Below are 24,772 nucleotides of genomic sequence, written 5' to 3'. Positions count from 1 at the left end.
GGAGAGGAGGAGGAGGAGAGGTGACTTAATAGAGACATATAAGAAAATCAGAGGGTTAGATAGGGTGGATAGTGAGCGTCTTTTTCCTCGGATGGTGATGGCAAACACGAGGGGACATAGCTTCAAGTTGAGGGGTGATAGATATAGGACAGATGTGAGAGGTAGTTTCTTTACTCAGAGAGTAGTAAGGGCGTGGAACGCCCTGCCTGCAGCAGTAGTAGATTCGCCAACTTTAAGGGCATTTAAGTGGACATTGGATAGACACATGGATGAAAATGGAATAGTGTGGGTCAGATGGTTTCACAGGTCGGCGCAACATCGAGGGCCGAAGGGCCTGTACTGCGCTGTAATGTTCTAAATCTAATTCTCTAATAACCGGTTACAGAGCCTGTAATCAGTGTATCAATAATACATAACCATTTACAGACCTTTAATCAGTGCATCAATAATACATAACCAGTTACAGAGCCTGTAATCAGTATATCAACAATACATAACCGGTTACAGAGCCTGTAATCAGTGTATCAATGATACATATCCGGTTATAGAGCCAGTAATCAGTGCATCAATAATACATAACTGGTTACAGAGCCTGTAATCAGTGCATCAGTGATACATAACCATTTACAGAGCCTGTAATCAGTGCATCAATGATACATTACCGGTTACAGAGCCTGTAATCAGTGCATCAATAATACATAACCGGTTACAGAGCCTGTAATCAGTGTATCAATGATACATAACCGGTTACAGAGCCTCTAATCATTGCATCAGTAATACATAACCGGTTACAGAGACTGTAATCAGTGCATCAATACCACATAACCGGTTACAGAGCCTCTAATCATTGCATCAGTAATACATAACCGGTTACAGAACCTGTAATCAGTGCATCAATAATACATAACCGGTTACAGAGCCTGTAATCAGTGCATCAATAATACAAAGGATCATCCTCCGCCATTTTCGCCACCTCCAGCGTGATGCCACTACCAGTCGCATCTTCCCCTCCCTTCCCCTGTCAGCATTCCGAAGGGATCGTTCCCTCCACGACACCCTGGTCCACTCCTCCATTACCTCCACCACCTCGTCCCCGTCCCAGGGCACCTTCCCTTGCAATCGCAGGAGGTGTAATACCTGCCCATTTACCTCCTCTCTCCTCACTATCCCAGGCCCCAAACACTCCTTTCAGGTGAAGCAGCGATTTACTTGTACTTCTTTCAATGTAGTATACTGTATTCGCTGCTCACAGTGTGGTCTCCTCTACATTGGGGAGACCAAGCGCAGACTGGGTGACCGCTTTGCGGAACATCTCCGCTCAGTCCGCAAGCAGGACCCTGAGCTTCCGGTAGCTTGCCATTTCAACACTGCCCCTTGCTCTCATGCTCACATCTCTGTCCTGGGATTTGCTGCAGTGTTCCAGTGAACATCAACGCAAGCTCGAGGAACAGCATCTCATCTACCGATTAGGCACACTACAGCCTGCTGGACTGAACATTGAGTTCAATAATTTCAGAGCATGACAGCCCCCCACTTTACTTTCATTTTTAGTCATTTTTAGTATTTTTTCTTCCTTTTTTTTTTACATTCCTTTTTACATTTTTTACAATCTTTTATTGCATTTATTTCATTTCATCTTGGTTTGTTCAGTTTGTTTACCCACTGTTTTTTTTCAGGTTGTTTTTCTTCAGGTTTGCACTTGCTGCTGTTCAATATTCAGTATATTCACACCTAATCTGGACTAATGTTTTGTCTTTCAACACACCATTAACATATTGTTTGCCTTTGCTCCGTGACCTTTTGGTCTGCTATATGGCCTGGTCCAATCTGCACCTTCTCCTTTGTTATCTCTTGCCCAACCCCCACCTCACTTGTTCATAATCTGTGACTTTTCTAATATTTGTCAGTTCCGAAGAAGGGTCACTGACCCGAAACGTTAACTCTGCTTCTCTTTCCACAGATGCTGCCAGACCTGCTGAGTGAATCCAGCATTTCTTGTTTTTGTTTCAGATTTCCAGCATCCGCAGTATTTTGCTTTTATCAATAATACATAACCAGTTACAGAGCCTGTAATCAGTGTATCAATAATACATAACCGGTTACAGAGCCTGTAATCAGTGTATCAATAATACATAACCGGTTACAGAGCCTGTAATCAGTGTATCAATAATACATAACCGGTTACAGAGCCTGTAATCAGTGTATCAATAATACATAACCGGTTACAGAGACTGTAATCAGTGTATCAATAATACATAACCGGTTACAGAGCCTGTAATCAGTGTATCAATAATACATAACCGGTTACAGAGACTGTAATCAGTGTATCAATAATACATAACCGGTTACAGAGCCTGTAATCAGTGTATCAATAATACATAACCGTTTACAGAGACTGTAATCAGTGTATCAATAATTCATAACCGGTTGCAGTTCCTGTAAATAGTGAAGTATCTATATTACAAATCACCTCTCAGCTCCTCTTTTCCAAGGAAAACAGCCCGAACTTCTCCTACCTACCTTCTTAACTGAAGTTCCTCATCCCTGGAACCATTCTCGTGAAACTTTTCTGTACTCTCTCCAATGCCCTCACGTCTTTCCTAAAGTGCGGCGCCCAGAACTGGATGCAATATTCCAGATGAGGCTGAACTATACAAGCTCAACATAAATTCCTTGCTATAATAAAAACAAGAAATGCTGGAATCACTCAGCAGGTCTGGCAGCATCTGTGGAAAGAGACCTTCCAGACCTGCTGAGTGATTCCAGCATTTCTTGTTTTTATTTCAGATTTCCGGCACCCGCAGTATTTTGCTTTTATATAAATTCCTTGCTCTTGTACTCTATGCCCCTATTCATAAAGCCCAGGATGCTTTATTAACCGCTCTCTCAACCTGTCCTGCCACATTCAATGACTTATGCACATATACACCAGGTCCCTCTGCTCCTGCACCCCCTTTAGAATTGTACCCTTTATTCTATATTGTCTTTCCATGTTCTTTCTACCAAAATGAATCACTTTACATTTCTCTGCATTGAACTTCATCTGCCACCTGTCTGCCCTTTCCACTAACTTGTCGATGTCCTTTTGAAGTTCTACACTATCCTCCTCACAGTTCAAAATGATTCCAAGTTTCGTTCATCTTCAAACTTTGAAATTGTGACCTGTTACCAAGGTCTAGGTTATTAATATATAGAGAGTCATAGAATCATAGAGGCTTACAGCACAGAAACAGGCCCTTCGGCCCAATGCCCCTGCGCCGACCATCAAGCACCCGTCCTAACTAATCCCATTTTCCAGCACTTGGCCCGTAGCTATGGTGTTTCAAGTGATCATCTAAATACTTATTAAATGTTGTGAGGGTTCCTGCCTCTACCACCCCTTCAGGCAGTGCGTTCCAGATTCCAACCACTCTCTGGGTGAAAATATGTTTCCTCAAATCCCCTCTAAACCTCTTGCTCCTTACCTTAAAACTATGGCCCCTGGTTTTTGACCCCTCTGCTAAGGGAAAAAATTTATTCCTATCTATCCTATCAATGCCCCTCATAATTTTGTATACCTCAACCAGGTCTCCCCCCAGCCTTCTCTGCCCCAAGGAAAACAACCCTAGCCTTTTCAATCTCTCTTCATAGCTGAAATGCTCCAGCCCAGGCAACATCCTGGTGAATCTCCTCTGCACCTTCTCCAGTGCAATCACATCCTTCCTATAGTGTGGTGCCCAGAACTGTACACAGTACTCCAGCTGTGGCCTAACTAGTGTTTTATACAGCTCCATCATAACCTCCCTGCTCTTATGTTCTAGACCTTGGCTAATAAAGGCAAGTATCCCATATGCCTTCCTAACCACCTTATCTACCTGTGCTGCTGCCTTCAGTGATCTATGGACAAGAACACCAAGGTCCCTCTGACCCACTGTACTTCAAAGAACAAAGAACAAAGATAATTACAGCACAGGAACAGGCCCTTTGGCCCTCCAAGCCTGCGCCGATCCAGATCCTCTCTCTAAACATGTCGCCTATTTTCTAAGGTTCTGTATCTCTTTTCTTCCTGCCCATTCATGTATCTGTCTAGATACATCTTAAAAGACTCCATCGTGCCCGCATCTACCACCTCCGCTGGCAATGCGTTCCAGGTGCCCACCACCCTCTGCGTAAAGAACTTTCCACGCATATCCCCCCTAAACTTTTCCCCTTTCACTTTGAACTCGTGTCCTCTAGTAACTGAAACCCCCACTCTGGGAAAAAGCCTCTTGCTATCCACCCTGTCTATACCTCTCATGATTTTGTACACCTCAATCAGGTCCCCCCTCAACCTCCGTCTTTCTAATGAAAATAATCCTAATCTGCTCAACCTCTCTTCATAGCTAGCGCCCTCCATACCAGGCAACATCCTGGTGAACCTCCTCTGCACCCTCTCCAAAGCATCCACATCCTTTGATAATGTGGCGACCAGAACTGTACGCAGTATTCCAAATGTGGCCAAACCAAAGTCCTATACAACTGTAACATGACCTGCCAACTCTTGTACTCAATGCCCCGTCCGATGAAGGAAAGCATGCCGTATGCCTTCTTGACCACTCCATTTACCTGCGTTGCCACCTTCAGGGAACAGTGGACCTGAACACCCAAATCTCTCTGGACATCAATTTTCCCCAGGACTTTTCCATTTACTGTATAGTTCACTCTTGAATTGGATCTTCCAAAATGCATCACCTCGCATTTGCCCTGATTGAACTCCATCTGCCATTTCTCTGCCCAACTCTCCAATCTATCTATATTCTGCTGTATTCTCTGACAGTCCCCTTCACTATCTGCTACTCCACCATTCTTAGTGTCGTCTGAAAACTTGCTAATCAGTCCACCTATACTTTCCTCCAAATCATTAATGTATATCACAAACAACAGTGGTCCCAGCACGGATCCCTGTGGAACACCACTGGTCACACGTCTCCATTTTGAGAAACTCCCTTCTACTGCTACTCTCTGTCTCCTGTTGCCCAGCCAGTTCTTTATCCATCTAGCTAGTACACCTTGGACCCCAAGCGCCTTCACTTTCTACATCAGCCTGCCATGGGGAACCTTATCAAACGCCTTACTGAAGTCCATGTACATGACATCTACAGCCCTTCCCTCATCAATCAACTTTGTCACTTCCTCAAAGAATTCTATTAAGTTGGTAAGACATGACCTTCCCTGCACAAAACCATGTTGCCTATCACTGATGAGCCAATTTTCTTCCAAATGGGAATAGATCCTATCCCTCAGTATCTTCTCCAGCAGCTTCCCTACCACTGACGTCAGGCTCACCGGTCTATAATTACCTGGATTATCCCTGCTACCCTTCTTAAACAAGGGGACAACATTAGCAATTCTCCAGTCCTCCGGGACCTCACCCGTGTTTAAGGATGCTGCAAAGATATCTGTTAAGGCCCCAGCTATTTCCTCTCTCGCTTCCCTCAGTAACCTGGGATAGATCCCATCCGGACCTGGGGACTTGTCCACCTTAATGCCCTTTAGAATACCCAACACTTCCTCCCTCCTTATGCCGACTTGACCTAGAGTAATCAAACATCTGTTCCTAACCTCAACATCCGTCATGTCCCTCTCCTCGGTGAATACCGATGCAAAGTACTCGTTTAGAATCTCACCCATTTTCTCTGAGTCCAAGCATAACATTCCTCCTTTGTCCTTTAGTGGGCCAATCCTTTCTCTAGTTACCCTCTTTCTCCTTATATATGAATAAAAGGCTTTGGGATTTTCCTTAACCCTGTTTGCTAAAGATATTTCATGACCCCTTTTAGCCCTCTTAATTCCTCGTTTCAGATTGGTCCTACATTCCCGATATTCTTTCAAAGCTTCGTCTTTCATCAGCCGCCTCGACCTTATGTATGCTTCCTTTTTCCTCTTAGCTATTCTCACAATTTCACCTGTCATCCATGGTTCCCTAATCTTGCCATTTCTATCCCTCATTTTCACAGGAACATGTCTCTCCTGCACGCTAATCAACCTCTCTAAAATTTTCCCACATATCACATGTGGATTTACCTTCAAACAGCTGCTCCCAATCTACATTTCCCAGCTCCTGCCGAATTTTGGTATAGTTGGCCTTCCCCCAATTTAGCACTCTTCCTTTAGGACCACTCTCGTCTTTGTCCATGAGTATTTTAAAGCTTACGGAATTGTGATCACTATTCCCAAAGTGGTCCCCTACTGAAACTTCAACCACCTGGCCGGGCTCATTCCCCAACACCAGGTCCAGTATGGCCCCTTCCCGAGTTGGACTATTTACATACTGCTCTAGAAAACCCTCCTGGATGCTCCTTACAAATTCTGCTCCATCTGGACCTCTAACACTAAGCGAATCCCAGTCAATGTTGGGAAAATTAAAATCTCCTATCACCACCACCCTGTTGCTCCTACATCTTTCCATAATCTGTTTACATATTTGTACCTCTATCTCACGCTCGCTGTTGGGAGGCCTGTAGTACAGCCCCAACATTGTTACCGCACCCTTCCTATTTCTGAGTTCTGTCCATATTGCCTCACTGCTCGAGTCCTCCATAGTGCCCTCCTTCAGCACAGCTGTGATATCCTCTTTGACCAGTAATGCAACTCCTCCACCCCTTTTACCTCCCTCTCTATCCCGCCTGAAGCATCGATATCCTGGGATATTTAGTTGCCAATCATGCCCTTCCCTCAACCAACTTCCTAGGGTCCTACCATCCACTGTATATTCCCTTGCCTTGTTAGTCCTCCCAAAATGCATCACCCCACACTTCTCAGGATTAAATTCCATTTGCCACTGCTCCGCCCATCTTACCAGCCCATCTATATCATCCTGTAATCTAAGGCTTTCCTCCTCACTATTTACAACACAACCAATTTTCGTGTCATCTGCGAACTTACTGATCATACCTCCTAGATTCATGTCTAAAACATTAATGTGCACTACAAACAGCAAGGGTCCCAGCACCGATCCCTGCGATACACCACTGGTCACAGGCTTCCACTCGCAAAAACAACCCTCGACCATTCCCCTCTGCCTCCTGCCACTAAACCAATTTTGGATCCAATTTGCCAAATTGCCCTGGATCCCATGGGCTCTTACCTTCTTAACCAATCTCCCACGCCTTACTGAAGTCCATGTAGACTACATCAACTGCTTTACCCTCATCTACACACCTAGTCATCTCCTCGAAAAATTCAATCAAGTTAGTCAGACACAATCTCCCCTGATAAAGCCATGTTGACTATCCCTGATTAATCCCTGCCTCTCCAATTGGAGATTAATCCTGTCCCTCAGAATTTTTTCCAAAAGTTTCCCAACCACTGATGTTGGACTCATCGGCTTGTAATTACCTGGTTTATCCCTGCTACCCTTCTTGAATAATGGTACCACATTCGCTGTCCTCCAATCCTCTGGTACCTCTCCTGTGGCCAGACAGGATTTGAAAATTTGTGTCAGAGCCCCCGCTATTTAAATGAGCACTTGAAATGTCATAACATATAAGGCTACGGGCCAAGTGCTGGAAAATAGGATCAGAATAGTTAGGTGCTTGATGGCCGGCACAGACACGATGGGCCGAAGGGCCTGTTTCTGTGCTGGATAACTCTATCTCCTCCCATGCCTCACATAACAGCCTGGGATACATCTCATCTGGGCCTGGGGATTTATCCACTTTTAAGCCTGCTAAAGCAGCTAATTCTTCCTCCCTTTCAATGCTAATATGTTCAAGTATATCACAATCCCCTTCCCTGATCACTACACCTACATCGTCCTTCTCCATAGTGAACACAGATGAAAAGTAATCATTTAAAACCTCACCTATGTCCTCCAGCTCCACACACAGATTGCCTCTTTGGTCCCTACTCTTTCCCTGGTTATCCTCTTACCTTGATATACTTATAAAACGCCTTAGGATTTTGCCAGGATTTTGCCATTTGCCAGCACATGGCCCATAGCCTTGAATGTTATGACATGCCCAGTGCTCATCCAGGTACTTTTTAAAGGATGTGAGACAAACTGCATCTACCACCCTCCCGGGCAGGGCATTGCAGACCGTCACCACCCTCTGGGTAAATAAGTTCTTCCTCAAATCCCCCTTAAATCCCAACATTGACTGGGATTCACTTAGTGTTAGAGGTCTAGATGGAGCAGAATTTGTAAGGAGTATCCAGGAGGGTTTTCTAGAGCAGTATGTAAATAGTCCAACTCGGGAAGGGGCCATACTGGACCTGGTGTTGGGGAATGAACCCGGCCAGGTGGTTGACGTTTCAGTAGGGGACTACTTTGGGAATAGTGATCACAATTCCGTAAGTTTTAGAATACTCATGGACAAAGACGAGAGTGGTCCTAAAGGAAGAGTGCTAAATTGGGGGAAGGCCAACTATACCAAAATTCGGCAGGAGCTGGGGAATGTAGATTGGGAGCAGCTGTTTGAAGGTAAATCCACCTTTGATATGTGGGAGGCTTTTAAAGAGAGGTTGATTAGCGTGCAGGAGAGACATGTTCCTGTGAAAATGAGGGGTAGAAATGGCAATATTAGGGAACCATGGATGACAGGTGAAATTGTGAGACTAGCTAAGAGGAAAAAGGAAGCATACATAAGGTCTAGGCGGCTGAAGAAGGACGAAGCTTTGAAAGAATATCGGGATTGTAGGCGCAATCTGAAACAAGGAATTAAGAGGGCTAAAAGGGGTCATGAAATATCTTTAGCAAACAGGGTTAAGGAAAATCCCAAAGCCTTTTATTCATATATAAGGAGCAAGAGGGTAACTAGAGAAAGGATTGGCCCACTCAAGGACAAAGGAGGAAAGTTATGCGTGGAGTCAGAGAAAATGGGTGAGATTCTAAACGAGTACTTTGCATCGGTATTCACCGAGGAGAGGGACATGACGGATGTTGAGGTTAGGGCCAGATGTTTGATTACTCTAGGTCAAGTCGGCATAAGGAGGGAGGAAGTGTTGGGTATTTTAAAAGGCATTAAGGTGGACAAGTCCCCAGGTCCCGATGGGATCTATCCCAGGTTACTGAGGGAAGCGAGAGAGGAAATAGCTGGGGCCTTAACAGATATCTTTGCAACATCCTTAAACACGGGTGAGGTCCCGGAGGACTGGAGAATTGCTAATGTTGTCCCCTTGTTTAAGAAGGGTAGCAGGGATAATCCAGGTAATTATAGACCGGTGAGCCTGACGTCAGTGGTAGGGAAGCTGCTGGAGAAGATACTGAGGGATAGGATCTATTCCCATCTGGAAGAAAATGGGCTTATCAGTGATAGGCAGCATGGTTTTGTGCAGGGAAGGTCATGTTTTACCAACTTAATAGAATTCTTTGAGGAAGTGACAAAGTTGATTGATGAGGGAAGGGCTGTAGATGTCATATACATGGACTTCAGTAAGGCGTTTGATAAGGTTCCCCATGGTAGGCTGATGGAGAAAGTGAAGGCGCATGGGGTCCAAGGTGTACTAGCTAGATGGATAAAGAACTGGCTGGGCAACAGGAGACAGAGAGTAGCAGTGGAAGGGAGTTTCTCAAAATGGAGACGTGTGACCAGTGGTGTTCCACAGGGATCCGTGCTGGGACCACTGTTGTTTGTGATATACATAAATGATTTGGAGGAAAGTATAGGTGGACTGATTAGCAAGTTTGCAGACGACACTAAGATTGGAGGAGTAGCAGATAGTGAAGGGGACTGTCAGAGAATACAGCAGAATATAGATAGATTGGAGAGTTGGGCAGAGAAATGGCAGATGGAGTTCAATCAGGGCAAATGCGAGGTGATGCATTTTGGAAGATCCAATTCAAGAGTGAACTATACAGTAAATGGAAAAGTCCTGGGGAAAATTGATGTCCAGAGAGATTTGGGTGTTCAGGTCCATTGTTCCCTGAAGGTGGCAACGCAGGTCAATAGAGTGGTCAAGAAGGCATACAGCATGCTTTCCTTCATCAGACGGGGTATTGAGTACAAGAGTTGGCAGGTCATGTTACAGTTGTATAAGACTTTGGTTCGGCCACATTTGGAATACTGCGTGCAGTTCTGGTCGCCACATTACCAAAAGGATGTGGATGCTTTGGAGAGGGTGCAGAGGAGGTTCACCAGGATGTTGCCTGGTATGGAGGGCGCTAGCTATGAAGAGAGGTTGAGTAGATTAGGATTATTTTCATTAGAAAGATGGAGGTTGAGGGGGGACCTGATTGAGGTGTACAAAATCATGAGAGGTATAGACAGGGTGGATAGCAAGAAGCTTTTTCCCAGAGTGGGGGATTCAATTACAAGGGGACACGATTTCAAAGTGAAAGGGGAAAAGTTTAGGGGGGATATGCGTGGAAAGTTCTTTACGCAGAGGGTGGTGGGTGCCTGGAACGCGTTGCCAGTGGAGGTGGTAGACGCGGGCACGATAGCGTCTTTTAAGATGTATCTAGACAGATACATGAATGGGCAGGAAGCAAAGAGATACAGACCCTTAGAAAATAGGTGACAGGTTTAGATAGAGGATCTGGATCGGCGTAGGCTTGGAGGGCCGAAGGGCCTGTTCCTGTGCTGTAATTTTCTTTGTTCTTTGTTCTTTAAACCTCCCACCCCTCACCTTAAACTTGTGACCCCTTGCAACTGATCCTTCAACTAAGGGGAACAGCTGCTCCCTATCCACCCTCTCCATGCCTCTCATAATCTTGTACACCTCGATCAGGTCACCCCTCAGTCTTCTCTGCTCCAGCGAAAACAACCCAAGCCTATCCAACCTCTCTTCATAGCTTAAATGTTCCATCCCAGGCAACATCCTGGCGAATCGCCTCTGCACCCCCTCCAGTACAATCACATCCTTCCTATAATGTGGCGACCAGAATTGCACACAGTACTCCAGCTGTGGCCTTACCAATGTTCTGTAAAACTCCAACATGATCTCCCTGCTTTTGTAACCTATGCCTCGATTGATAAAGGCAAGTGTCCCATATGCCTTTTTCACCACCCTATTAACCTGCCCTTCTGCCTTCAGGGATCTATGGACAAACACGCCAAGGTCCCTTTGTTCCTCGGAACTTCCCAGTGTCAGGCCATTCATTGAATACTTCCGTGTCACATTACTCCTTCCAAAGTGTATCACCTCACACTTTTCAGCGTTAAATTCCATCTGCCACTTTTCTGCCCATTTGACCATCCCGTCTCTATCTTCCTGTAACCTAAGACACTCCACCTCACTGTTAACCACTCAGCCAATCTTTGTGTCATCCGCCAACTTACTGATCCTACCCCCCACATAGTCATCTATGTCGTTTATATAAATGACAAACAATAGGGGACCCTGCACAGATCCCTGTGGTACGCCACTGGACACTGGCTTCCAGTCACTAAAACAGTCGTCTGTCATCACTCTCTGTTTTAGAGCTTGGATTAGTACTTGGAAATATGATGTTGTTGCTATGACAGAGACTTGGTTGAGGGAAGGGCAGGAGTGGCAGCTAAATGTTCCAGGCTTTAGAAGCTTCAGGCGGGATAGAGGGGGATGTAAAAGGGGTGGAGGAGTAGCATTACTGGTTAAGGAGAATATCACAGCTGTACTGCGGGAGGACACCTCGGAGGGGTCATGCAGCAAGGCAATATGGGTGGAGCTCAGGAATAGGAAGGGTGCAGTCACGATGTTGGGGGTTTACTAGAGGCCTCCCAACAGCCAGCGGGAGGTAGAGGAGCAAATATTTAGACAGATTTTGGGGAGATGTAAAAGTAACAGGGTTGTGGTGGTGGGTGATTTTAACTTCCCCTATATTGACTGGGACTCACTTAGTGCTGGGGGCTTGGATGGGGCAGAATTTGTGAGGAGCATCCAGGAGGGCTTCTTGAAACAGTATGTAGATAGTCCAACTAGGGATGGGGTCATACTGGACCTGGTATTGGGGAATGAGTCCGGCCAGGTGGTCGAAGTTTCAGTAGGGGAGTATTTCGGGAACAGTGACCATAATTCCATAAATTTAAAGGTACTTGTGGATAAGGATAAGAGTAGTCCTCGGGTGAAGGTGCTAAATTGGGGGAAGGCTAATTCTAACAATATTAGGCAGAAACTGAAGAATTTAGATTGGGGGCGGCTGTTTGAGGGGAAATCAACATCTGACATGTGGGAGTCTTTCAAACGTCAGTTGATTAGAATCCAGGACCAGCATGGTCCTGTGAGGAAGAAAGATAAGTTTGGCAAGTTTCGGGAACCTTGGATAACACGGGATATTGTGAGCCTAGTCAAAAAGAAAAAGGAAGAATTTGTAAGGGCTGGAAGACTAGGAACAGATGAAGCACTTGAGGAATATAAAGACAGTAGAAAGCAACTTAAGCAAGGAGTTAGGAGGGCGAAAAGGGGTCATGAAAAGTCATTGGCAAACAGGATTAAGGAAAATCCCAAGGCTTTTTATACATATATAAAGAGCAAGAGGGTAACCAGGGAAAGGGTTGGCCCACTCAAGGACAGAGATGGGAATCTATGCGTGGAGCCAGGGGAAATGGGCGAGGTGCTAAATGAGTACTTTGCATCAGTATTCACCAAGGAGAAGGACTTGGTGAATGATGAGCCGAGGGAAGGGAGCGCAGATAGTCTCGGTCATCTCATTATCAAAAAGGAGGAGGTGTTGGGTGTCTTGCAAAGCATTAAGGTAGATAAGTCCCCAGGGCCTGATGGGATCTACCCTAGAATACTGAGGGAGTCACGGGAAGAAATTGCTGGGGCCTTGACACAAATCTTTGCATCCTCATTGGCTACAGGTGAGGTCCCAGAGGACTGGAGAATAGCCAATGTTGTTCCTTTGTTTAAGATGGGTGGTAAGGATAATCCAGGAAATTATAAGCCGGTGAGCCTTACATCAGTGGTAGGGAAATTATTAGAGAGGATTCTTCGGGGCAGGATTTACTCCCATTTGGAAACAAACAAACTTATTAGCGAGAGACAGCATGGTTTTGTGAAGGGGAGGTCGTGTCTCACTAATTTGATTGAGTTTTTTGAGGAAGTGACGAAGATGATTGATGAGGGAAGGGCGGTGGATGTTGTCTATATGGACTTCAGTAAAGCCTTTGACAAGGTCCCGCATGGCAGACTGATACAAAAGGTGAAGTCACACGGGATCAGAGGTGAGCTGGCAAGATGGATACAGAACTGGCTCAGTCACAGAAGACAGAGGGTAACAGTGGATGGGTGTTTTTCTGAATGGAGGGATGTGACTAGTGGTGTTCCGCAGGGATCAGTACTGGGACCTTTGCTGTTTGTAGTATACATAAATGATTTGGAGGAAAATGTAGCTGGTCTGATTAGTAAGTTTGCAGACGACACAAAGGTTGGTGGAGTTGCAGATAATGATGAGGATTGTCAGAGGATACAGCAGGATATAGATCGGTTGGAGACTTGGGCGGAGAAATGGCAGATGGAGTTTAATCCGGACAAATGTGAGGTAATGCATTTTGGAAGGTCTAATGCAGGTGGGAGGTACACAGTAAATGGCAGAACCTTTAGGAGTATTGACAGGCAGAGAGATCTGGGCGTACATGTCCACAGGTCACTGAAAGTGGCAACGCAGGTGGATAAGGTAGTCAAGAAGGCATACGGCATGCTTGCCTTCATCGGTCGGGGCATAGAGTATAAAAATTGGCAAGTCATGTTGCAGCTGTACAGAACCTTAGTTAGGCCACACTTAGAATATTGCGTGCAATTCTGGTCGCCACACTACCAGAAGGACGTGGAGGCTTTGGAGAGGGTACAGAGGAGGTTTACCAGGATGTTGCCTGGTCTGGAGGGCATTAGCTATGAGGAGAGGTTGGAAAAACTCGGATTGTTTTCAATGGAACGACGGAGGTGGAGGGGCAACATGATAGAGGTTTACAAAGTTATAAGCGGCATGGACAGAGTGGATAGTCAGAAGCTTTTTCCTAGGGTGGAAGAGTCAGTTACTAGTGGACAGAGGTTTAAGGTGAGAGGGGCAAAGTTTAGAGGGGATGTGCGAGGCAAGTTCTTTACACAGAGGGTGGTGAGTGCCTGGAACTTGTTGCCGGGGGAGGTGGTGGAAGCAGGTACGATAGCGACGTTTAAGAGGCATCTTGACAAATACATGAATAGGATGGGAATAGAGGGATACGGTCCCCGGAAGTGCAGAATGTTTTCGTTTAGGCAGGCATCATGATCGGCGCAGGCTTGGAGGGCCGAATGGCCTGTTCCTGTGCTGTACTGTTCTTTCAGTTTAAGTTTTAAAAAATGTCACTTTTCTTAAACCCAAGGAAGCCTGTTTGTGCTAATTTCTTTGCCTTATAATTGGAACGCGGTGAACAAGGATTCACCAAGGGGGAGCTCAAAATACAGTGTTTAAAATTAAACACTGTTACAGTAAGACCAGGTGAAGGCTGAAAGGGAACCCTAGACCCCTTTCTCACCTGGTTGTAACACTGATGATATTATGATAACTTTTCCCCAAATGGTCTCCCACTGAAACATGATCCACTTGCCCCACTTCATTTCCCAGAACTCGATCCAGCAGTGCTTCCTTCCTCAAAAGCAAAAGACTGCAGATGCTGGAAATCTGAAATAAAAACAGCAAGTGCTGGAAATACTCAGCGGGTCGGGCAGTATCTGTGGAGAGAGAAACAGAGTTAATAAAAACAGCAAGTGCTGGAAATACTCAGCAGGTCGGACAGTATCTGTGGAGAGAGAAACAGAGTTAATAAAAAAAGCAAGTGCTGGAAATACTCAGCAGGTCGGGCAGTATCTGTGGAGAGAGAAACAGAGTTAATAAAAACAGCAAGTGCTGGAAATACTCAGCAGGTCAGGCAGTATCTGTGGAGACAGAAACAGAGTTAATAAAAACAGCAAATGCTGGAAATACTCAGCAGGTCGGGCAGTATCTGTGGAGAGAGAAACAGAGTTAATAAAAAAAGCAAGTGCTGGAAATACTCAGCAGGTCAAGCAGTATCTGTGGAGAGAGAAACAGAGTTAATAAAAACAGCAAGTGCTGGAAATACTCAGCAGGTCGGGCAGTACCTGTGGAGAGAGAAACAGAGTTAATAAAAACAGCAAGTGCTGGAAATAGTCAGCAGGTCGGGCAGTACCTGTGGAGAGAGAAACAGAGTTAATAAAAACAGCAAGTGCTGGAAATACTCAGCAGGTCGGGCAGTATCTGTGGAGAGAGAAACAGAGTTAATAAAAATAGCAAGTGCTGGAAATACTCAGCAGGTCGGGCAGTATCTGTGGAGAGAGAAACAGAGTTAATAAAAACAGCAAGTGCTGGAAATACTCAGCAGGTCAGGCAGTATCTGTGGAGAGAGAAACAGAGTTAATAAAAACAGCAAGTGCTGGAAATACTCAGCAGGTCGGGCAGTATCTGTGGAGAGAGAAACAGAGTTAATAAAAACAGCGAGAGCTGGAAATACTCAGCAGGTCAGGCAGTATCTGTGGAGAGAGAAACAGAGTTAATAAAAACAGCGAGAGCTGGAAATACTCAGCAGGTCGGGCAGTATCTGTGGAGAGAGAAACAGAGTTAATAAAAACAGCAAGTGCTGGAAATACTCAGCAGGTCGGGCAGTATCTGTGGAGAGAGAAACAGAGTTAATAAAAACAGCAAGTGCTGGAAATACTCAGCAGGTCAGGCAGTATCTGTGGAGAGAGAAACAGAGTTAATAAAAACAGCGAGTGCTGGAAATACTCAGCAGGTCGGGCAGTATCTGTGGAGAGAGAAACAGAGTTAATAAAAACAGCTAGTGCTGGAAATACTCAGCAGGTCAGGCAGTATCTGTGGAGAGAGAAACAGAGTTAATAAAAACAGCAAGTGCTGGAAATACTCAGCAGGTCGGGCAGCATCTGTGGAGAGAGAAACAGAGTTAATAAAAACAGCAAGTGCTGGAAATACTCAGCAGGTCAGGCAGTATCTGTAGAGAGAGAAACAGAGTTAATAAAAACAGCAAGTGCTGGAAATACTCAGCAGGTCAGGCAGTATCTGTAGAGAGAGAAACAGAGTTAATAAAAACAGCAAGTGCTGGAAATACTCAGCAGGTCAGGCAGTATCTGTAGAGAGAGAAACAGAGTTAATAAAAACAGCAAGTGCTGGAAATACTCAGCAGGTCAGGCAGTATCTGTGGAGAGAGAAACAGAGTTAATAAAAACAGCAAGTGCTGGAAATACTCAGCAGGTCGGGCAGTATCTGTGGAGAGAGAAACAGAGTTAATAAAAACAGCAAGTGCTGGAAATACTCAGCAGGTCAGGCAGTATCTGTGGAGAGAGAAACAGAGTTAACGTTTCAGGTCGATGACCCTATCATCCTACCTGTGACCAAGCTGGATATGATGAGGGGCATCACCAGCATCTGTAACATACGCATCAGAATCTCTCCTGGGAAGGAAAAGTATTTCACCTGACGGAAATTCATGTGATATTTCCTGAGACAGAAACCAAGTATGATACCTGGGAACAAAGAACGAGAGTGAGACTGGACAAAGGGGACTGTCCTATATCATAAAACTGTGCTGGGTTGTGACAGGAAGCGGGAGGCAGGGTAGTCAGATTAGTTTAGGATTAATAAAGGGCTATGGGGACAAGACAGAGGTGGGGAATAGGCTGGGATTGATTGCTATTATTACTACTATTGGTAGCATTTTAGTATTGGCAGTGTATATCAATAGTGTTAAGAAGGTGCTTCCATTACTAATGTGTTTTGAGGACTTGTGTTTAAAAGATTGAGGAAATTGGCTCATTTGAAAGACTGAAGAGATTCCATGGATTTGGTTTTTGTGAAAGGGTCACTGGAAGGACACTTGGGACTTTGTTGAAAAACAAACACTTACTTGAAGTCACATGTCTTAAGTTAAATAAACAGCCAAAGCCTCATGGACTATGGAACTGCTTGGACTTAGAGAAGTCACATGTCTAGGTTTATGGCTCAGGACTTTTCGTTTCATCTTTGGATATTGTTTGACTGTCAGTTGGGGGGGAGGAGGGTGGGGGGGTGGTGGTTGGTGGTGGTCAGCCTGCTAAGAGGGAGAAGACACCAGCGCATCCTTTTCCATTTCTTTGAGAAACCCTGAGAATCCAGTGTGAGAACTAGAGAAACCGATGCAGCATTTCTCCTGAAAAGCCAGCCAGACCAACCCTCACCGTCACCTGACAAGAACTGCTCCAGAAAGATTCCAGTGACAGCCCTCTACATGTACCTGGCCACTAGACCAAAGGGCCATATCTTAACCTTTTTCTTCAAAAATTTATAAGTATTTAGCCAAGGTTTTGCTTTGCCTTTTTTTTAAGTGATCTCTGCAGAGAAAACTTTATTTTTTCTTTAACCGGTGTGTGCGCATGTGTGTTGGGTTATTTAGAAGGGAATTTTCATATTTCAACCTGTGTGTTAATAAACTTTGCATCTTTATTGAATCAATCTTGTTTTATAATAGATTAATAATTTTGTTGTTTCTTAAAGAAACCTGGTTGGCGGATTTTATTCTGAAACTAAAATAGATCAAGTATAGAAGTGGCCGTATCAGTAACTGGGTAAAACATTTCAATGTATGTTGTGAACAGTGGAGAAATGGAACTACAGAAAGACAGTGCACGCCTCCAGCCTCGGTTGTAACAATAGTGGTAAGGTAGATTAGATTTGTTAAAGTTTAATATTAGCAGTAGTAAGGTTATTACTATTGTTAAGGTTTATTACTTTTGGTAGGGTTATTAGTATTAATAGTAGCAGGGTTTATTAGTAGCAGGATTGTGTTTTAAAGTACCAAGGTTTATTGACTAATTGATAAAAGAATGGCAGGGCTGCTCCAACCTCTGCAGTGCACATCCTGTGCTATGTGGGAACTTCAGGACATTTCTCACGTCCTGGATAACCACATGTACAGGAAGTGTCATCAGTTGCAGCAGCTTGAGCTCCATTTGAGCAACAGCTGGTGACACTGCAGTGCATTCGTGAGGATGAGAGCTTCGTGGATAGCACATTTATAGATGTGGTCACCCCACAGCTTAAGATTATGGAGGTAGAAAGGGAATGGGTGACCACCAGACAATCAAGAAGAAAAGCCAGGTAGTGCAAGAAACCCCTGAATGCATCTCACTCTCCAACAGGTATTCAGTGCTGAATACTGAGGAAAGCGATGGTTCACCTGGGGAGTGCAGCCAGAGCCAAGTCCATGGCACCACAGGTGGCTCAGCTGTCCAGGCAGGTACAGGGAAGACTGGAAGTGTCACAGTGATAGGTGATTCAATAGTCAGGGGAACAGACAAGGGTTTTTTGTGGCCGCAGATGTGAGTCCAGAATGGTGTGCTGCCTCCCTGGTGCCAGGGTCAAGGATGTCACTGAGCGGCTGCAAAGCATCCTGAAGGGGGAGGGTGAACAGCCAGTAGTTATGGTCCAAATCGGAACCAATGACATAGGTAGAAAGAGGGATGTGGTCCTGCAAAAAGAGTTTTCTTACCTAGCACAGTAATTAGCAAGCAGGACCTCCAAAGTAGTAATCTCTGGATTACTCCCAGTGCCATGCGCAAGTGAGTATAGAAATAGAAGGATAAAACAGATGAATGCATGGCTAGAGTTGGTGCAGGAGGGAGGGCTTTAGATTCTTGTAACATTGGGACCAGTGTTATGAGTGAGGTGGAAGGAGTGCATTGTTTATTCTAGTCCCACTTCTCCACAGGTCACAACATATATTTACATTTTTTCCCACTTACTGATCTGGTCAATCATAGACTCCGTTTTTATCTCAGAATAAAACACACCAACCAGGTTTCTTTAATAAACAACAAAATGATCAGTTTATTATCAAACAAGTCTGAAGCAGTAATGAAGCAAAGCAGAAACAGACTGAAATATTAAAGTTCCCCTTTTTAACTTCACACTCACACACACATACACCAGTTAACCAGAAAAATAAAAGGGATTGTTGTTTAGAGCTCTGTTACAACAAAACAGACAAAAAAAACCCACTTATGCTGAATACCTGCTCATTCTTTAAGAAAGAAAACAGATGAGATATATTGTGTTCCAAAACTGGTATACAGTCTGGCCTCCGAGTACACATAAATGTATCATTGGGATCTTTCAGAACAGTTCTGTGCAGGCAGCGTTGAGAATCAATTCAGCAGGCTTTTCTTCAAAGACAGGAGACGAGATGAGTTGACACAGCGGACTTCTCAGGGTCTTTTCAGGATGTGCTGGAAAGCTGAGTCGGGTTGTGGTCTTCTCTCCTTCCTTGGAAATTCTCTTCTCTCCTTTTTATACCGGTCAACCCCAATTCAAAAGCGAAACCGACAAAAGGAGGTCAACCTTTTGACCGCCATCAATCTTGACCTGTCACTTCTTTGTAAGGTGTCCAAAGTTCTTTGTTGTTTATTGAGCTGGAAGTCAAGTGGGTTGTTTTCCTCACAAGACCTCTCAGTGCCCCTTTTAAAAATATTTCTAGGGACTGTTTTTTCAAAGTCAAGTGGCCTTTACATGGCCCCCTTTGAAACCCTCAAAGTTTAAGATTTCTTCAATCTTTCAAAATGAATCCTCAAAAAAATATATTTTAACAAAACACGGAGGCACTTTCGTAACACCGGCTCTGGGGGAGATGGGACTGAGTTCGTTGAGGGACATTTTGCTAGTGCTGTTGGGGAGGGTTTAAACTAGTTTGGCAGGGGGATGGGGAGCTGAGGGTAGACTTAGATGGGACAAAGTCAGAAATGAAAATGGAAGGCAAAAAATTAATGATTGTGTCAGGAAGACAGAGGAAACAAGGTTAGAAAATAAAAAAAAAGAGTTTGGCAGTGCTCAAGGGTATCTATTTCAGTGCAAGGAGTATAGCAAATAAAGCAGATGAGCTGAGGGAACAGATAGACACGTGGCAGTATGATATCATAGCTATTACAGAAACATGGCTTAAGGACGGACAGGAATGGCAGCTCAATGTTCCTGGTTACAGGGTTTTCAGACACGATAAAGGAGGGAGATAAGAAAGGAGGGGGAGTGGCAATTCTGGTCAAGGAAATGATTACAGCTGTGAGGAGGGATGATATTTTGGAAGGTTCATCAAATGAGGCCGTATGGATTGAGCTAAGGAACAAAAAAGGGGTGATCACACTGCTGGGAGTGTACTATAGACCCCCAAACAGTCAGAGGGAGATAGAAGAGCAGATATGTAGGCAAATCTCTGAGAAGTGCAAGAACAATAGGGCAGTAATAGTAGGGGATTTTAACTACCCCAATATTAACTGGGATAGTTTTAGTGTGAAAGGAATTGAAGGAGCAGAATTCTTCAGGTGCATTGAGGAGAACTTTTTTGCCCAGTTTGTAGCAAGTCCAACAAAAGAGGTCAGTTTTAGACTTAGTTTTTGGAAATGAAGATGGACAGGTGGAAGGAGTGGCAGTGGGAGAGCATTTTGGTGGTAGTGATCATAATTCAGTCAGTTTTAACATAATTATGGAGAAGGACAGAGATAGAACAGGAGTTAGAGTTCTCAATTGGGGCAAGGCCAATTTTACTAAACTGAGGAGTGATTTAGCAAAAGTGGACTGGAAACAGCTACTTGAAGGTAAATCAGTGTCAGAACAGTGGGAGGCATTCAAAGGGGAGATTCAAGGGGTTCAGGGTAAACATATTCCCACAAAGAAAAAGGGTGAGACGGCCAAATCTAGAGTCCATGGATGTCAAGGCACCTACAGGGTAAGATAAGACAGAAAAGGAAAGCTTATGTCCGACACCGAGAACTCAATACTACAGAAAGCAGAGAGGAGTATAGAAAGTGGAGGGGTGAAATCAAAAAGGAAATTAGGAAAGCAAAGAGAGGGCATGAAAGAATATTGGCAAGCAAAATCAAGGTGAACCCAAAGATGTTTTATCAATACATTAAGAGTAAGAGGATAACTAAGGAGAGAGTAGGGCCCATAAAAGACCAAAAAGGTAACCTGTGTGTAGGAGCAGAAGATATTGCTATGGTTCTTAATGAATACTTTGCATCTGTCTTCACAAAAGAGGGGGACAATGCAGATATTGTAGTTAAGGAGGAGGAGTGTGAAGTATTGGATGTGATAAACATCAGGAGAGAGGAAGTATTAATGGGATTAGCATCCTGGAAAGTTGATAAATCATCAGGGCCAGATGAAATGTACCCCAAGCTGTTAAAAGAAGCAAGAGAGGAAATAACAGAAGGTCTGACCATCGTTTTCCAGTCCTCCCTCGATACAGGTGTGGTGCCGGAGGATTGGAGATTTGTTAACGTTGTACCTCTGTTTAACAAGGAAGCGAATAATTACAGGCCAGTCAGTCTAACCTCAGTAGTCAGCAAATTATTGGAATCTATTCTGAAAGACAGGATAAACTGTCTCTTCGAAAGGCACAGGTTAATCAAGGATAGTCAGCATGGATTTGTTAAGGGAAGATCTTGTCTGACCAACTTGGTTGCATTTTTGATCCTGAACAGTCTTGACAGGGTGAATGTGGAAAGGATGTTTCCTCTTGTGGGAGAGTCCAGAACTAGGGGGCACTATTTGAAAATTAGGGGTCGTCCTTTTAGGACAGATAAGAGGAGACACTTTTTCTCAGAGGATTGTGCAAGTTTGGAATTCTCTGCCTCAGAAGGTGGTGGAGGCAGGGTCATTGAGTATTGTTAAGGCGAAGGTAGATAGATTCTTGTTAGGTAAGGGAATCAAAGATGATCGGGGGTAGATGGGAGTGTGGAATTCGAGACAGAAACAGATCAGTCATGATCTATTGAATGGTGGAGCAGGCTGGAGGTGCCGAATGGCCTACTTCTGCTCCTAATTCATATGGTCATGTATTGAACAAGGACGATAGATGAGGGTAGTGCAGTTGATGTGGTCTACATGGATTTTAGCAAGGCTTTTGACAAGGTCCCACATGGCAGACTGGTTGAAAAAATAAAATCTCATGGCATCCAGGGAAATGCAGCAAGATGGATACAAAATTGGCTCAGTGGCAGGAAACAAAGGGTAATTGTTGATGGGTGTTTTAGCGACTGGAGGGCTGTTTCCAGTGGCGTTCCGCAGGGCTCAGTTCTGGGTCCCTGCTTTTTGTGGTGGATATTAACGATTTGGACGTAAATATAGGAGGCATGATCAAGAAGTTTGTAGACCACACAAAGATTTGCCGTGTGGTAGAGAGCGAGGAGCATAGCTGTAGGCTGCAGGAAGATATTGATGGTCTGGTCAGGTGGGCAGAAAAGTGGCAAATGGAATTCAACTTGGAGAAGTGTGAGATGATGCATTTGGGGAGATCAAACAAGGTAAAGGAATACACGATTAATGGGAAAATACTGAGAAGTGTAGAGGAAGTGAGGGGCCTTGGAGTGAATGTCCACAGATCCCTGAAGGTAGCAGGTCAGGTCGATAAGGTGGTTAAGAAGGCATATGGAATCCTTTCCTTTATGAGCCGAGGTATAGAATATAAGAGCAGGGAGGTTATGCTGGAACTTTATAACTCATTGGTTAGGCCACAACTTGAGTACAGTGTGCAGTTCTGGTCACCTCATTACAGAAAGGATGTAATTGCACTAGAGAGGGTACAGAGGAGATTTACTAGGATGTTGCCAGAACTGGAAAAATGCAGCTATGAGGAAAGATTGGATAGGCTGGGGTTGTTCTCCTTGGAACAGAGAAGGCTGAGGGGAGATCTGATCAAAATTTTGTACATTTCAAGGGGCCTGGATAGAGTGGAAGTGAAGGATCTATTCACCTTAGCAGAGAGATTAGTGATGAGGGAGCATAGATTTAAAGTGATTGGTAGAAAAATTAGAGGGGAGATGAGGAAAAACTTTTTCAGCCAGCGGGTGGTGATGGTCTGGAACTCACTGCCTGAAAGGGTAATTGAGGCAGAAACCCTCAACTCATTCAAAAGGAGTCTGGATATGCACCTCAAGTGCTGTAAGCTGCAGGGCTATGGATCAAATGCTGGAATGTGGGATTAGGCTGGGTTGCTCGTTGTTCGACCGGCACAGACATGATGGGCCAAGTGGCCTCTTTCTGTGCCGTAAACTTTCTATGATTTTTATGATTGTATGATAAGGCTATGGAAGCAATAGAGTTTCAAAGTCTGAGGTGATGGGAATATCAGAGCAGCGATGGAATGCTTTGGGGTGGAAGCAAGTGATAGAGATCTTGGGGAAGGATGTGACATTGTGGAAATAGGACTGGTTTTCCAATGATATGTTGAAGGTCATTGGGTTAGATATCGAATACTACTAACCAACAATCACAGCCACTACAGTGAATAGCACAAATCCATTGTTCTTGATGAATTTCCTCAGATCCTCCTTGGTTATCTTCTGAACCCGTTTCTGAGCTAATGTTGTGCGTTTGTGAAAGCCCTGCTGGATTCGTTCCATTGCTTTTACACCAATCGTCTCGTCTGTGCTGTTTTTAGTTGTTCGCCCTAATGCTGATGTGTGATGTCTTGGGATCTAGTCCACTGCATACAAACAGCTGTAAAGGCAAATAGAGACAACAGAACACATTAACCGAATAGTCACAGGGAATGTTTACAATCCTCCGTCAGGTAAAGACCACGGTGGAGTAAGTGTCACACAACTTAACACAGTACCCCTGGACACAAGAATAAACAATGGCTTTCCATCACTTCCAATCTTCAACACCAGCTTGTCTTTATTCGTTCATGGGATGTGGGTGTCACGGGACAGGCCAGCATTTAGTGCCCATCCCGAATTGCCCTTGAACTGAGTGACTTGTTAGGCCATTTCACAGGGCAGTTAAGAGTCAAAGAACAAAGAACAGTACAGCACAGGAACAGGCCATTCGGCCCTCCAAGCCTGCGCCGATCTTGATGCCTGCCTAAACTAAAACCTTCTGCACTTCCGGGGCCCATATCCCTCTATTCCCTTCCTATTCATATATTTGTCAAGATGCCTCTTAAACGTCATTATCGTACCTGCTTCCACCACCTCCCCCGGCAGCAAGTTCCAGGCACTCACCACCCTCTGTGTAAAGAACTTGCCTCGCACATCCCCTCTAAACTTTGCCCCTCGCACCTTAAACCTGTGTCCCCTAGTAACTGACTCTTCCACCCTGGGAAAAAGCTTCTGACTATCCACTCTGTCCATGCCGCTCATAACTTTGTAAACCTCTATCATGTCACCCCTCCACCTCCGTCGTTCCAGTGAAAACAAACCTAGTTTATCAAACCTCCCCTCATAGCTAATGCCCTCCAGACCAGGCAACATCCTGGTAAAACTCTTCTGTACCCTCTCCAAAGCCTCCATGTCCTTCTGGTAGTGTGGTGACCAGAATTGCACGCAATATTCTAAGTGTGGCCTAACTAAAGTTCTGTCCAGCTGCAGCATGACTTGCCAATTTTTATACTCTATGCCCCGACTGATGAAGGCAAGCATGCCGTATGCCTTCTTGACTACCTTATCCACCTGCGTTGCCACTTTCAGTGACCTGTGGACCTGTATGCCCAGATCTCTCTGCCTGTCAATACTCCTAAGGGTTCTGCCATTTACTGTATACTTCCCACCTGCATAAGATCTTCCAAAATGCATTACCTCACATTTGTCCGAATTAAACTCCATCTGCCATTTCTCCGCCCAAGTCTCCAACCGATCTATATCCTGCTGTATCCTCTGACAATCCTCATCACTATCCGCAACTCCACCAACCTTTGTGTCGTCCACAAACTTACTAATTAGACCAGCTACATTTTCCTCCAAATCATTTATGTATACTACAAACAGCAAAGGTCCCAGCACTGATCCCTGCGGAACACCACTAGTCACATCCCTCCTTTCAGAAAAGCACCCTTCCACTGATACCCTTTGTCTTCCA

At 44.6% G+C, this 24,772-nt stretch overlaps 1 protein-coding gene across 1 annotated transcript in view; it reads right to left on the bottom strand.

Annotated features, from left to right (window-relative positions):
• slc1a3a (solute carrier family 1 member 3a) overlaps nucleotides 1–24,772 on the bottom strand; it is a 687,310-nt gene that overhangs the window by 603,586 nt on the left and 58,952 nt on the right. The window contains exons 2-3 of the mRNA XM_068029072.1: nucleotides 23,178–23,413; nucleotides 16,276–16,413 (exon numbers count right to left, since the gene is read on the bottom strand). Coding sequence (XP_067885173.1) covers nucleotides 16,276–16,413; nucleotides 23,178–23,316 — 277 coding nt within the window. The 5' untranslated portion in view covers nucleotides 23,317–23,413. The remainder of the gene's footprint in view (nucleotides 1–16,275; nucleotides 16,414–23,177; nucleotides 23,414–24,772) is intronic.

The sequence above is a fragment of the Heterodontus francisci genome, chromosome 4 (assembly GCF_036365525.1).
Source record: "Heterodontus francisci isolate sHetFra1 chromosome 4, sHetFra1.hap1, whole genome shotgun sequence".
Taxonomy (NCBI): domain Eukaryota; kingdom Metazoa; phylum Chordata; class Chondrichthyes; order Heterodontiformes; family Heterodontidae; genus Heterodontus; species Heterodontus francisci.
Note: the sequence above shows the minus strand (reverse complement) of the source record. Positions and strands in the feature narration are given on the sequence as shown.